The sequence below is a fragment of the Cottoperca gobio genome, chromosome 4 (genome assembly GCF_900634415.1).
Source record: "Cottoperca gobio chromosome 4, fCotGob3.1, whole genome shotgun sequence".
In the NCBI taxonomy this organism is placed as follows: Eukaryota; Metazoa; Chordata; class Actinopteri; order Perciformes; family Bovichtidae; genus Cottoperca; species Cottoperca gobio.
In genome coordinates this window covers 14,613,147-14,629,116 of record NC_041358.1, presented here as the reverse complement: position 1 = coordinate 14,629,116, position 15,970 = coordinate 14,613,147, and the positions used below count along the sequence as shown (strand labels likewise).

General features: G+C 41.5%; 1 protein-coding gene across 1 annotated transcript; it reads right to left on the bottom strand.

Annotated features, from left to right (window-relative positions):
* Positions 1-2,030: 2,030 nt before the first annotated feature.
* Positions 2,031-15,588, bottom strand: mknk2b (MAPK interacting serine/threonine kinase 2b). Its single transcript, XM_029429022.1, has 14 exons — positions 15,487-15,588; positions 14,790-15,009; positions 14,160-14,250; positions 13,885-13,986; positions 13,663-13,760; positions 11,264-11,343; positions 11,025-11,098; positions 10,752-10,856; positions 10,435-10,490; positions 10,098-10,193; positions 5,470-5,664; positions 5,190-5,354; positions 5,060-5,100; positions 2,031-4,950 (listed from the first exon to the last, which is right to left on the bottom strand). The coding sequence occupies exons 2-14, from the start codon at positions 14,838-14,840 to the stop codon at positions 4,677-4,679; spliced, it is 1,428 nt and encodes a 475-aa protein (XP_029284882.1). The 5' UTR covers positions 14,841-15,009; positions 15,487-15,588; the 3' UTR covers positions 2,031-4,676.
* Positions 15,589-15,970: the final 382 nt, after the last annotated feature.

The window sequence follows — 15,970 nt, the reverse complement described above, 5'->3', positions numbered from 1 at the left end:
ATGCTACCTGCTTGTACATTGGTTCCTTTCCTTTTCTGCAATAGAGAATCAATACTTCTAATATTACAGTTGTATTGGTAGGAAGTAACCTACTATAAAACTACATGTGTTTAGAAGAAAGATTAGACCTGCTCAATTAGCTGAATGTTTTTACAGTTAGAAGTCTTAGGCTCAAATGTAAAAGAAGCTACAAAGTTTGAAAATAATAATAAGAAAACAGAAAACACTGGTATTTAGGCACAATCATCCTAGCAAAAATAATTGCAATTCACAAAATATTATCTCGATAATCATCAAAATATTCTTGAAACTCTTAAAATGGCACTGAAACATACTGGAATCACTTTACTGTACATTTAGTTAGGAAAAATATATTTGTATTGCATCACAGATATGACACACATTATTTTTAGTGAAAAACAAACAAAGTAATCATAAGCCCCCAGGGTCGCTTTAATTAAAAAACATTACAGCGTTGTCATGTCACACAGTAGGTAAAGCACAGGTGTAAATGATCAAATTAATTATGCTTCGGATTCAGACTCCCTGTGCAGGCTGGCCCACTTGAATATAACAAAGCCATCGTTAATGTAATTAATGACACCTGTGCTTTTCCTGCTGGAACAAGTCTGTCTGCTGTGACCAAGTCCAGTTGCAAGTTTCTTCCCTAAAGTGAAGTTTATAATTTAGTGTTTATTGTAAGAAATCTTAGGGCATGAATACTTTACTCTTTTTATCACGCAGGACTTTTGTGAGATAAAAAGGAAAAGCAGGTAACTGCATTGCTTCATTACATTGTAGCCTCATGATTGTTTGCACTTTTTGTAAGTCGCTTTGGACAAAAGCATCGTGTGTGCGTGTGCGTGGAAGTGCGTGGAAAATGTCTTTCTACTTATTGGGCAAGGATATAATCTACATCTTTATAAAATTGTTAATCATGCCTAAATACCAAGAGAATACTCAGTATAATCCTGGCAGTGTGATGCAGCTATGAGAAGCCTCCACTAGAGGGAGACAACGCCTCAAGTCGTTTATCACACATGTTCTCTGGAGGTTGTACAGAAAACACTTTGTTGTTGCATCATTTAATTTCCTCCTGCCTCATGACGTTTGCAATGTTGAAATGGATGTTGCTTTTTAATCTGATTTAAGTGCAAATAAAAATTTAAGTTGAATGGAGAAATCCTAATGACACTTAAAATAAATGTGGTCACTATGGTAAATAATACATTGTGGAGCTGAAACTATTTTAAGTGTTCAACTCGCTTAATCAAACCAATGCCAAATATTACCTGGTTCCAGCTACACATGAGGATGTGCTGCTTCTGATTTCATATAATTTTAAGTGAGTATTTGACTGACAGACTTAGATGACATCACCTTGGGCTCTCAGAACATGGGATGGGCATTTTTTTTTTACATTTGAAAGGGTAAAAGATGACTATGAATCAAATAAGTGACAACCAATAATAATCCCCAATTAAGGGATATAAAGCCCTTTATTGGTGCCGATTACTCTACTCATGGTATATCTGTTTATGCTTTATCACTTAAACCCATAATCCTTGAAGTAATACCAGAAATGTCTCCACCGATATTTAATACAGCTGATCTTAACCGCAGAAGGACAAATCCTGACTTGCAGCAGTGTTGAAACGACACATTTAGCCAATTCAGCAGAAGTAAATGTGTATTTCCAGGCAGATCATGAGGTGGCACACAGGAGATGCAGCTCTTGCAGCAGGTTGCGTCAGTTGTCAGATCAGGATCATTCCCCCCCCCCCCACACAGCAAGAGGAACTCATTTCCGAACAGCCAAGGACATGTGACAGTTGTTGGCTCAGATATCAGGGAGTGTTGCTGATTAGAGCTTTTACAGCACAGAATCGGATGGAACCGTCTCAACCTTGGCCAGAAGATAAGACTGCTAGTTAATATGAAACTAGTGATACAGCAAAGAGCTCCTAACCGGGAAGGTACAATTGTTTTCACTTTAGCCTTAAATAAAGACCATACAGTAAACAGAGTAGTTTAGTTTAAAGCGTTTTATTGCAATTTTTTTTTTTGAAAAATACAAAATTCTGCAGCAACCGTCATAAATGTTGCCTTGTGTGAGCTGCAATCATCCACATGGTACAGTAAAGTGCTTATTTTAAATCAATGTTTTGTCATTAAAAAGAATGCATTTACTTCTTCTCGTTAAACAAAATTGAGTACTGAATCAATGTCGATAGAATAACCCCCACACAATGTCCATGAAAAGAACAATTTATAAAACATTTGATCAATGATGCTGGATTGTAAATGCTTTTGCCTGTGGGCTACATTCAAATAGTGGGGAGGTTGATGGACTGTCCATTTGAATACTTCCTTACTTCAAAATGACTTACAATATAAAAATTGCGAGGTTTAGGGATATAATTTTGCCCCATTAGCCACCCCAATAAAAGGCAAGCTACTGCCATTTGACAAAAGTAGAAATGGTCATGACCAGGAAACTCGTATATCATTCAGGAGATTAGAGTATGGCCAAAATCTGTGCGTTTGAGTCACCAACCCTCTCAAAAAGTAGGGACAAACTCGTCTGATGCTCAAGAGAAAAAGGCAGAATACTGAACTGTATTAAGTAACCCCAAGATATCCTTGATCATCGTCTTAATGCTTTGAGATTACCGATTAGCAAAATCCTTTCCCAAATGGAGAAGAAACAGTTGCATACACAAATTCAAGTAGTCTTATTATAAGACATAAAACCCATAACAATGCATCTGTAGAAAGGTATTTTAGAACTATTACAGTGTCCTATTATCAGCAAAAATGACACCAAGAGAGCCATTTCCAGAGTACCATTCCTGCAGTGCTGGCAACAGGACATGGGAAATCAGAAGTCCCCACTTCTAGGTAATGGTCACATGTTCAATCAAGACTTGAACCCTCTTTGGTGAAATGGTTACAGTGTTGCGAGACCTCATCACCAGGCCATTACCTATCAGTTTCAGAATGAACTTAAACTTAATTGGAATATAAAAAAAAAAAATTATTGCTAACTCTTAAACAAAATAAAAACTCCTTTACTGGGCATGAACGCTCCAGATCAACTAAACAAACACTTTCCCCATCTCACCTCATACACCACAGACTCAGAACTTTTGAAAACACAAAACAAGGAAAACATCCGGTGTTTCACCTGAACCTGCATGAAAAATCATAGAAAATAAAAGCTCAACAGCCATTCAAAAAAAATTAAAATGGGAAAAATAAAAATCAGTGGCACAATGACATGGAGTTTTCGAACATGAAAATTAAAGTAAACTTAACACAGCTACACGTCCGGAAGACTTTGTTTTTCCTTTAGTGGAATGTTTCCTTTTTTTTTTTTACGTTTCTTCTAATGAGAATTTATGAGCTTATTTTTGAAAGGGTGCCTTAAACAAAAAGACAATGATGTATTCAATAAACAAATAAATGACACTCGGGTCACATTGGCAAAAATGTGCTTGTAACCTTTACTGTCAAAATATTCAAGGTTAAATCCAATTCATCGATTTTGAAAAACAAAAATTACAAAAAAGAAAATTACAAGTTCTGGTTGTGGCAAGGGGACATGTCATTAATTCTTTACAACGAAAGTAACACTGACCCAGTTTCACTTGCTTAGCCATTTTAGCTTGTACCAACATACCAGATATACTTAAGAGCTAGCTCAGAAGTGTCATTTTGGGGCGGCCATGTATCATAAACCAAGTACAATAGTTGAATTCAAATACTATTAGACTCGCCTGATGGTCTCATATAAAACACTGAATGATGTGGCCACTAATAATTTGGCATATACGTTATAAACTGTATGAATCGGTGCAAGAACAAGTTGTGGCCAGCTGGGTACAGATGAACATTCTTTGCTCTGGGAGCATTAAGTGCATGGCCACCAATCTAGATGAGTGCATGTTTTATCTCAGACATTTATAGAGGAGGCTCAGTGTTGAGGAATTTATCTTAAATGGAGACAAAAATAATCTTTGAAGTCCCCAGCCATATTAATGGACCGCACCAGGCACGGACAGCATTGGCTTACAGCCCTTCCAACCCCTTTTATAATGAATCCCTTCGAGACAGGAACAGCCTTCATCTTGGCATATTGCATAAGCTTGTACGTATCTGCTGATGGGCCATTCATGCATAAACATACAGGCAAAGAACATTCCAGATAAATTAATTCACAGTGGATCCAGTTGTAATGTGGGAGCAGCACAACAGGTTGTCCTTTGGTGTCTGAGCTTTGTGTTTCGAAGATAAGTGTTCTGCTTTCTTCTGAACTGAGTTTTATGAAGAAAAATAAAACATGGCTTAGGAAATACTTCCCTTTCCCAAATCATTAACTGACCCTCCTCCCCAACATTAACATGCACATATGAGTGTGTGTTTGTGCGTTTGTTATCTGCAGGCCCTGGGCTGATGTGCTTCAGAAGTGCTGCAGAAGGGCAGAAGGCATTTAGAGGAAGGGCTGCAAGCAGCATCTCCCTTTACAGCGAGGCAAGAAAGCCTGAATGGCAGAAGAACCAAGGCCAGCTAGAGTCAGAGAGGGGGGCCAGTATTGAGGAGCAAGAGTGTCTCAGGGTAGTCTTCGATCTGGACTTTAATCTTTACGGAAGGTCGACGTTCACGGTTGACAAAGTTCAGGCACAGTCTCCCACGATAACGAGAGGGGCCAGGAGCTGGCAAAGCTCTGCAGCAGAGACGGGCCCTCCCTTGGGCTGGCTGTTTTGCTGCCTGCGCCTGGCCAGCTTGGAGTTGGAAGAAAGAGAGAGGCGAACAGAAGCGCCAGTAGCGGTAATAACAAACGGGACCTCCTGCTGCTGCTGGTCTTCCATGTCATCCTGTTCAGCAAGCTGCCTGTTCACAGCCATAGCCTTGTCGGCAAAGAATGTCAGATCCCTGGCATTGCTGGTTCTAAAAGGGAAAAGATCAGAACAAATTTAATACAAGGTGCAAATATTTTTTGTCGGAAGTGTTCATGAAGGAATATAGTCTGCTGTAGCTGTAACTAACATATTCTCACCTTTGATGCAGGATGGATGTTGATAAAGTGTCCGATGCACCCTGAATTAAACAAAACGATAAGTCACTAACCCGAAGCAAAGAATGCATGTCAAAGAAATGCAGAAGAGGCTTAATAGTTTTAGACTTACCCCCTGCACCCAGCGGTGCTGCAGCACCTGGCTGGCACTCAGGCGATTTTTGGCATCCCGAACCAGAAGTTTGGATATTAGGTCTTTGGCACTTGAGGAGATGTGAGCCCAGTCTTTTTCTGGAAACTCGTATTTTCCTTCCTGGATACTCTCAAACAGAGTGTTCTAAAAATGGATATTAAAAACAACATGTACCATCAGTTACTTTGACCGCAATGGAGAACATGCATCGTTTAGAATGCACTAATGTCCTGCACAATGTGTCTTACTAAATTCTTACCTGGCAGGTGTGGCAGGGTTCCCCTAATTCCCAGCCACAGCCACCACCACAGCGGCCTACAAATGGTGGGTAGCCGCTCAGCATGATGTAGAGGATGACTCCAAGGCTCCACAGGTCACAGCGCTTGTCGTAAATTGTGGCCTCCTCGCTGAAGGCCTCAACCACCTCAGGTGCCATGTACTCTGCCGAGCCACACTGTGAAAACAAAAACACAAGTTTGTTAGCCCAAGAAATAACAAAGCAATAACTATAGCAGGAAAAGAGTCGAGAGAGAGAAACAAGCCTCTTGGCTGCTGCTTACATTCCTTCGTTAAGCTGATACCTTGTGTCTGCAAGTGTCAAAGCTTGGGGCCTACTCTTAGGCTGTGCGGTGGGAGTGGGGCAGCCTGACAGTCACATGCTTATGTGCAGTGATTGGTTCATTTAAAATGGCCTATACAGCTTTTCTCAATGTGTTGAGGACATCTAAGTAGGGATATTGTGTACAATTACATATCAAGGGTAAAGATAGGCAGGACTATAATGAAGCAGGTCATGATGCAGTGACTCGCTGCTTTGACCATACAGCTGTACACAAGCCAGGCAGAACAGGCCTGAGGGCAAGGGTTGGCTCAGCGCTGACAGTACCTTGTTATGTAGCTCAGAAAGAAATTAGGCCAAACACTGAGCAGGGAAAAGAGGATTGGTTGTCCTGCAGAAGCCAGAGACTGATCCCTTGTATGTTACACAACTTGGAAACAAACACCAAATGCCGTTTTAATACTTTAGGAAAGGAAAAGAGCAGCAGGTCGCTAGTGCAGCAGGACAAATATTTAATTGTTGCCGCCTTCCATCAACTTAAACAAGGACTTTTAAAGTAATTTAAGATGTTTCATGTCAACAGTTTGGATTCTTTGAGATTTCTAGAGACGTCCTAAATATAGACAACTAATGGTAAATTCCGAGAATCTGCTCTGAGAATACCCGTTAAATCCATCCCTTGCCTGATCAGCTACAAACGTAAGTAATAGCATTGTCCAGACCAAGGCCTGCATCTTTGCAAAACCGTCTGGCCTATATCCTACTTTTCCTCTGTGGGCAAGCATGTTTACATTGAGCAGGCATCCATTGTGTCCCAGTACCATATCCCAGCTGTCTCCCAACACCTCCTCCACCCTGCTGCACCCTTATGTAATGAAATTTGCTGCACAGGAATCTCGTCTCAGACAAAGCTGCTTCTGTCGGAGAGAATACCCCAACCCCCATGTTTGCACCAACATAATCATGTCTGGGGCAACTGCCTCGACACACAAGCCCTCAGGATTCAGCTGCTGCAGAAATAACAGAAAAGGATATTTTTGCCTACCAAGGTGCCCCAAAACTGAAAGGTTATGAGATAGGTGTACTATCAAAAAACAGCTATCGAGGCTAATCTTGCTTTAAAGCCACCCAAATACATCGCTAATCAAGTCAGGGAAAAGATAGCCAGTCTAGGACTGCCAGTGATAAGAGCTGAAAGGGGGCAGTGAAATAACATAACATCTCATATTTGTTCTTCCTGTGCTGCAGCAGCAGACACCTTGAGAACTTGCAGTCACATCCTCTGCAGATGTACGTGCTCATCAGCTGCCGTAACCACATGATTTGTTAGTATTGCAACCATGGGGCTTTCCTGACACCACTGATGACACACTTCTGTCGTTTGTAAACTTTGGGATTATCTGAAGACGCTCATAGGAAGGAGACCGGTTCTGTCATCATGCATCTGCGAAGAACAGTTAATAAAAGGCAGTTCCTTGATTTTCTTTTACCGTCTAAGCTGCATCTTTTTAGTACTTCATTTTGAAGTTCCCAACTGCTGCACAAGAGCGTTGACATTCAAACGGATTTATTTTACGGCAAGCAAACAGCCAGGCAGTCACTTGTGCAGAGCTCTTAGGAAACTAAAATAAGCTTTTTCCTAGAAAAGGTCCCATTGCTCTTCCCTGTGTTCTCCATTGTATGAGAGCACACATGCACAGTAAACGTACATCTTTAAATAGCCCTGAGATAACGTTGATTAAACCCATTCAGTTGGATCAGGAACATAAGCAATAAATGCAAAAGCACGTTATATTGTGTAACAGCAACTGTTGGAATGTGGGTATGAGGGATATGGGGGTGAATGGGCCAAAAGTGAGATGAAAATCAGATAACATTGTTCCTGTGATCAAGGCAAAGAAAACAAGACAGAGCGCATGAGCAGACTGGTATTTGTCCCTCCCAGTTACCCTCCCCCACCCACTGGTCTAGCCAATCATATCTCAGTTGCTAGGTATAGGGAGAAAGACTAACATTTCTAGAACAAGCCTTATGCACAGCCTTTGTATAATCAACATAAAGAAAGCGCAGACAAGCACAAGCGTGGTTGGGGCCACTGGGCGGAGACTAAGCAGAAAGAAAGGAGGGTGGATGTTTTCCCTCTCATATAACAGAGAAAAGGGAAATGAGCAAGAGTTGGAGTGTTTTGGTTACATTGTAACTTCATACACATCATTCAAGGCTAGCGCATTGTGTCCTGCTCTCGGGCACACTATTTTTCCACTGTAATCTTTGCATTAGATTAAGTCTTGTGGTTATGTACAACAAAACGTAGGGATAAAAAATAAATATCAAATAAACAGGTACATTCTACTGCACCAAAGGTTCACTTGATCATTCAGGCCAAACATCTGAAGTCCATGTAGACTATAAGAGGCCTTTTTGAAAATAGTTCAGGGATGGGCTCCATCCATTAGTTCTGTTAAAGGAAGATGAAGTTACCAGTGAAGTTACCAGTGACCCCCCCACCCTCCCTTCCTGCAGGCTAAACCGCCATCCTTCACCTGCTTTGGTCCATCTATCCAACCCCCCCAACCAGACAGCATGTGTTGACAAGCTTGCCAGTTTAACTTTACCATTCCTCTGAGACAGCAAGTGGTTTTCAAGGCAGTGTTCAGGACTTGCTTTGTGTTGTGACAACAGCAGAGAGTTAAACAATCATAACCCCTAAACTCATAGGCCTCAATATTTGCAACTGATAACAGGACATTGACGTTAAACTGAGGGATATCTATCCAAGTGTTGCCGATTCTTCAGCATGTTAGGGAAGGGTAAAAGCTGCCAGATTGGGACATTCAGGAAGCAATTAGTGTCATTTTTTTTTTAAACTGCCCAACACTGAACTGCCTTTACCTCACAACACAACATTTTCTCTCTCCCAATCAGTGAGCTGCCCTGCAGCTAACACCATTGCCCTATAGATCGTGTGCATGTGATGTCACGCTTATTTCCAAACCTGCAAGTCAACCATGTTGGATGATATACACAACCAAGACAGCGCTAGTTCACGTGTGAGTTGCTGCAATGCTTCGTAATTTTCTTTGTATTTAAATGTCTAAGATTGATAAGAAAATGCCAATCTTGTGCGCAGTGTATAATTGTGGTCATAACGCTACTCGTGACCCAGAGAAATGATTCCTTAGATTTCCTAAAATTGTCAAAAACAATGATCCACAAGAGAGGGATGAATTGCTGTCTACCAAACGTAAGCTGTGGTTTAGCAACATAACTCGTGAGGATTTAACAGAAGAAGAAGAAGCACAATTCACCCGTGTGTGTGGCGTCCACTTTATATCTGGTAAGAGCTCATGCTAAAGCTATGTTTTCAATGTTTACGTTAAACATTTGTGCTTATGATATACCCGAACACTGTAAGACCTTACTTCTCGTCACTAGGAGAAGCGGCAAAGCTTTATGATAGCAGCCATTTGCTCTTTTCTTCTGTGCAGGTTTTGCTTATTCTTGAGACTACTTCACTTGCGGAAAGCAAAGCACCAATGTGAGAACATGCTTCGCTTAACCCAGCCATACAATCACATTGTGCGAGGATAACATCGCCACTCTTCTCACTCACAAACCACGGCTTGAGCGGTGTATCTCGAGCTCTTTGAGTGATTTACACGGGCATGGACGAGCACCCTGTCATCTTTCAGTGGTTTGGTAAGAAGACTACCAACCCAGCCAGAAACAAAGACATTATAAGCATCTAAGCTCTTGTATGCCTTCATTTGTGCGTTGGTTGCCCACGACGTTTGTAGCACAAGGTAGTTCACAATATCCGGATAGTCAATCGGCGGTAATGAATCTAAATCCTCAATATAATCCGATGGCTTAGCGTGTACGGGTCACGGCCGCAAATTTGGACTTTTTCCTCTGAATCTTTCCTTTGCAGAGGACTCCAGAGAGTCAAAATACGTTGAAGAAGTCGGAGTTGTTGTTCGCTTTAGACGCCATTGTTGATTTGTTATTCATCCAAAATGGAGTCGCACGCATAAGTCACACAGTTTTGTCACGTGTTTGCACACTACCTATAGGCAACCAGCCAGTTTGACGTGATAAAGGCATTGTTTTACAGGAATCTCTACCCACAACAAGGTCACAAACTACTTTATAGGGAAATGTGACCAAGACCATTATACAGATTGATCCCATCCTACTCTCAATAGCTATACTCTTACATTGCTGGCATGCATTTCCACTCAATAGCACTGTCCCAGTCACATTTATAAAAGTGTACTGGTCTTAACAGTTTGGCAAACAAACAGAGCACAATATGCAGGAGAACTTACAGGAGTGAGGAGCTCAGGGGTGGAGATGGGTGAGCTGTCGCTGTTCAGCTTGATACCACTGCCCAAGTCGAAGTCACAGATCTTGACCGGGGAAATCTGACAGAGATAAAAGTTCAGAATCCTTCAAATTCATCTACATTTTGATAAATTTTTAAAAAATCATAAAAGTGTACAAAACTTTGTATGGAATATCCAATTGTGGGGACAGATTTCCACCATCATTAATCATTGCCAGGGCTCATATCATTATTGTTTTAGAGCACCATATCAAACTTAGTTATCAAAGTAGTTGCCCTTTCAACTAATTGGGCTAAAAACACGTTTGTGGTAAACTCACCTTGTCTGCACTCTTGCAGAGAATGTTTTCAGGTTTTAGGTCTCTATGTGCCATTCCTAGAAAAAGAAGCAGTCAGTATTTTCCATTTTTAAGATCCACCCGCCATGAGTCAAGTAAAATTTATTTTTTACATATTTTAAAAACAATAAGCAAGCAATTATATCCAATGCCAACAAATAGGGTTCCACGGCCAATTTGAAAGAGATTAATGCGAATATGTTCTGTAACTGACACTAAAACCAATGTCATGATTGTTGGGCCTTTTGGTGATCATAAGAGTAATAACATTGTTTGACATTTTGAACAAGTGGACTTACCCTTGTTATGCAGGAAATCTAGAGCGCTTGCGATGTCCTGCACCACAACACTGGCTTCCTGTTCACTGAAGTGTCGTCTCTTGTGAATGTGTGCCAAGATCGAACCTATTAGGAGGCAAAAATGTGAGTATTGCAGCTCCATTTACAAGTAAGAAGTATAGAAATAATGTTTTCCCAGACACCGACAAACCACTGGTTACAGACTAGACAAGCATGTTTAAAAATAAATATAGATTAGATGCAGGCCTCCTGCAGCAGCTATAATTCACTAACCTCCTCTAAGCTTTTCAAACACCAGGTAGAATTTATCTTCCTCTTCGAAGAACTCCACCAGCTCCAGGATGTTACTACAGAAGAGAGAAAAAGCACTATGAGCATTTAAGGTGATTTCTGCAGTCTGGAGTAAGGACTGAGTGGCTTCAACAGAATAATTCAGCTCAAAGTGGGTCAGTCAGTGGTACATTCATCAGATGGCATTACTTGAGTTGGTCATGACAAAAAAAGGACATTACCTGTGGCCCTGGCACTGATAGAGCATCTCAACCTCGCGGAAGACACGGCTGCGGCTGTGACCCGGTCTTTTCTCAATGATCTGGAATAAAAACATAGTTCAGCCACATTATCTAAAAATATGCCACTGAACAATTAAGTCTGACTTCCATGTTTTCCACAGCAGTAGGCTGGAGGAAAGTCGTAAAAAAAAGTGCTCCGATTGCTCAATAAAAACAGTGCCCGACCTCTGAGAGTTAATGTTCGGGTGAAGGACGTCCCCTCACTCTGGACCACAAAACCACACCCGTGGTTGTGTTTACTGTATAGCATTTTTTTTCTTCTTACAGTCCAGCATTTTCTAGCTTTCTTAACTTTATCCTAACCTGTGACACAGTTGTAAAGATAGTTTAAACTACTTTCAGTGCTGCCTGCCATAGCAGAGACAACTGAATGAGAATATAAGAAGTCACAGCATCTCTATATTTAGCACATGTGTGACCCATATTTAAATCTTAAGCACTCTTAAGGAGCCATGTGTGTTCTTTGAAACACTCCATGGGTAAATCCAAAACTGTTTACGATAAACCAAAAATGCTCGCTAAATATAGCTTTGTGCAGCCTGGAACTAAACCACCTAGGGGCCACCACCAGCTGCACGATGCCCTGCCAAGAGAGACTGCTGACACTAAAGCGAAAGGCCTGAATTTTCCTGCCCTGGTTGGTTATTGTGTGCTTGGGAGGCTGTGCATGTTTCTCTTCCTGGTAGCTGGATTACAGCAGCTATTGAAGCCCAGTGGAGCCAGAGTTGCAGTGCGTGTCCAGGATTAATAGACAGACGAGAGGCCTGAGAGCAGTCCAAAGCCTCTGTACTGTTCCAGTCTGAGTCAGCAGCACAAACAGCCCCCAATCAGCTCACTTTCTCTCGATCACTTCACAAGCCTCACACCGTGATAATGACTCAGTCAAAAAATTAAAACATAGCTGACTAATGCATCATCAACATAATAAGTAGGTGGACAGTTATTAGAGAAGTACTAGGTTTATGGTTGTTTATCAAAATCACAACATTCTGCTGCAAAACAAGGCCCCACTAAGTCACGATGCATGTTCAATCATCAACCTAGGATTTGGAAATAATACCCTTTTAAAAGAGAAGGATTTGTAAGAGAAACAGGGCTTTAGATATGCATGCACTGCACAGCCCTCTGCTCACACTTGGTGCTCCGAGGCTTTTGTTGCAATTGCAACACAAGGAGCCCACACATGCAACTCTCCCCTCCCCCTCCAGACTGGGGTGAGACAGGACATCTGGCAGGAGCCCCCTCCTGACTCCTAAATGACCTTCAACCCTCGTGCCTCCTCCCTCAGAACAGCAAAGTCCCCAGGGATCTACCAAACCATCCCGGGGTAAACAACACTAACAGATCATGGTCACATGACAGAACGGTCCTCAGATTCCTCTAAAATATTAACTGGTATGATATGGACACTTGTTCCTTGGGGAACCAGCCTTAAACTGTCCACAATAACTTAATTTGAATTTAATTGCAATGAAAATTAGAAGTTAAAACGCAACCTGTGTTTGTGTAGTGTCTTAATGTGATTAGTGGTCAAGAATTTACAAAAAAGAAAAACAAGCCCTAGTTCTACTTTTCAACAGTTCAGCAAAGAAAATCATTTTTTTTAAAGAGAAAGGGGGAAGTCAAGACATGCATTCACAAACCCGCACCCCATTTGGAAAAAGGAGAACAAAGCAGTGTAAACACCCTGGGTCACAACCCTCACCCAGCACCCCTCCTTTCTCTGTGGGTTTTGTTTTGGCACAGTTACCAGTACACAGTGTTCTCAAAACGAGCGACCTCTGTAGGCAATAGGAGTAAAGAAAAGGGGTGGATATTCCCCGCCCAGCTTTGTGATAGGCTGACCATCTGTAAAAAAACAGTGAGGGGATGTGTCTAACGGCAACAAGAGAGAAAAAAAAATTGCAGCAGCAGCACAACACAGATGAGAGCCTGCAAAAGAAAAAGGAAAACAAGTATCCTGCCCCAGGGTCAGAACTTCCCTCAACAAGATTTCTAAAGAAAGACCAGTGAAAAGGAGGAAACATGACACGCATCCCATTTTTCATACATTTTACTCTTCAACCGCATAGGCATCCTTCGTGTGCAATGGCATTTCATTACTCATTTCACATCTCAAAGTTAATGACGACGTAACAGAGTGCTGTCCTAGAATGCAACTTCTCTAGATTGATCACTAGCCATGGTGCCCCACACAAACAGGCAAGTGTCATGTGGCAACAACAACATTCACAGACTCGTGAGACAGGAGCACCGACTTGCAGAAAACCAAGAAGCATTATGCTAGTTTCAAATAAATTATAGTTATCCATGGTGTGTGAGAATGTCTGCTTTCTTACCTTGACGGCATACTCTTTGTTGGTGATGAGGTTGAAGCACGTTTGCACTCTTGCATAAGCACCCTCTCCTAGTAGCTCTTCGTGCAGTCTGTAGACATCTGTAGCAGAGTTTCACATGTTAAGAAAACACAACATTTTATTGAGGAACATAATCTAAACGCACCATACAATGTTTATGCAAAGTAACAGCAACATAATGATACTGGAAATAAAGGCTTTTACCCTCGAATCGTCCAGAGAAACTGTCAGTTGCACGGCAACGCTTTTTCTTCTTGTTTCTCTTCTTGGCATCGGGGATGTCAATAGGCTGGCTGGAAGTTATGTCTGTCAAAAATATGAGTGCCTACATTATCATGTGCTAGCGAAGAAACAACGTAAACAAACTCCAAGAAAGTAGAAAAGAATAGAACAAATGTAAGGTCAATCAGAGTGTTTTTGTTGAGTACAGTAGAGGAACAGAACATGTATGCCAACTTGGAGAATCACATAATACTCACCATGTCTTGGGGAGGAATCAAAATTAAAAGACGAATCAATAAGATGGGATCCATTTTTAGTGAAGTCGTCAGATTCAAAGGGATTTTGGCCCTAGAGAACAATAAAAAGAGCTTGTTATGCTATGTAATCTTATCAATGAGCCCTTTAGTTGAGAGGAATAATAGTTAGTCATAATTAAGACCCTTATCTTCCTGTCATGAAACCATAAACTGAACTAGACTCAAAACAGGAAAACAGCTGATGGGTGGACATTTTTAAAGCAACCAGAATATTTGATGCACCACCACCACCACCAAGTATTCAAAGATCTACAGCAGTCCATCCTGACACAATACAAACATAAATATTGCTCTATAAATATATATACATGTTTTTTATGAGACATATTTCGTGCACGCTTTTCAACCCTTAGCTGCACTCAAGTCACACTTTGATTACCTGAACATACACGCGCTACCAGGCCTCATAGTTTGTTAGCCATAAGACGTGGGAGAGCAACAGATGTGTTTATATATAGCGAGGTGAGGTCCTCTCAGACATGCTGACTAATGTGCTCTGATTATAGAGACCATCCAAAAAGCATGATGATAGCAGACATGCATTTTCCCCCAAACAAATCTCAAACTCACCTTGAAAGAGCGGTGGAATCCAGTGACTTCGGCGATCTTATTTTGCACCATTATTGCTTCGATTTAGGAGGATTTTTGGTGGATGTGTGGCAGCGGCAGTGGTGGTTTTTTGGGGATATCAATTTGCACTTCTCCGAAACAGAAAGTCGCTTCAGAGAGAGTCGCAAGTGATCACACTGCGCTAGCTGGTCAGCTTGCTGCGGCGCTTTAAACGGGAGTCCTGTGGACAATACAAAACACACCGCAGCGTTACAACCCATATTACCACAACAAATCAAATCACATGTACAATCACCAATGTTTTGACAATTATTCACACGTTTATAAAAACAGTAACTGCAGCGCCACCCACGTCTAACAGTTAACGTTAGCTTAGCTGTTAGCTTGGTTACAGACATTAAAAAAGCCAAGTTAAGACGAAACTCGTTACAATACTAGGTGTTGGTAAGATGAGCATATATGTAGGAACGCCACACAGTTATCAGTTAAACTGGGACTGTAAAGGCCGCTTCAAAAGCCGCAGGGAGGCTAACAGCCGTTTAGCTAACACATTACGGTTATGACATATTTACCCTTTACGTCAGACAACAACGGTTAGCGACCGTTAAGACCGTAAGGTCGAATAACGGTTGATTTTGAAATTTTCTAACCAAAATGGCAGAATAACTGCTATCCTAAGCTGCTTTTTTTTACTTACCCCGTAGTTAATTTTACAGCTCCAGTGTTAGCGTCGTTGTTTGACCCACTGCTTCAAAAGCCGCAGAGGAGGGGGTGTCGCCTGATAGTGAGTGCGTGGAAGGTGGCGAAAGAGCAACAGCGTAGGTGTTTTTATAACCTCCCTGCTGACTCCTCCTTGTCTCCTCCCTCCTCAGTGCTGCATCAACAGACGGGATGACGTGTCTTCTAGAAACGAACATGACGGCTTGGTACCATTTCGTCTCGCTGCAACAACTTTACCACTTCTCGAGGAAAGAATAAGCGTTAAATCGCTGCTTAGCGTGGTGCAGGAGACATGAAATAAGAAATAACTGAATAAGATTCTTCATTGTAATAGTTTAATATCGAGGTGAACATTTGAACACATTTCAGGAAACGTTTGGTAACAAAAGTGGTAACACACACGAAATGGTACCCAGCCAGTGAGCTGTGTTTTGTTCTAGAGGCCCCACCATGGGATGTAT

Coding starts and splice junctions, on each gene's coding strand:
- mknk2b (XM_029429022.1), bottom strand. CDS start 14,840: ATGGTGCAAAATAAGATCGCCGAAGTCACTGGATTCCACCGCTCTTTC. Junction 10,857..11,024: donor GTTTGAAAAGCTTAGAGGAG/GTTAGTGAATTA, acceptor GCCTCCTAATAG/GTTCGATCTTGGCACACATT. Junction 4,951..5,059: donor ACATCCATCCTGCATCAAAG/GTGAGAATATGT, acceptor TTTCCCTTTTAG/AACCAGCAATGCCAGGGATC.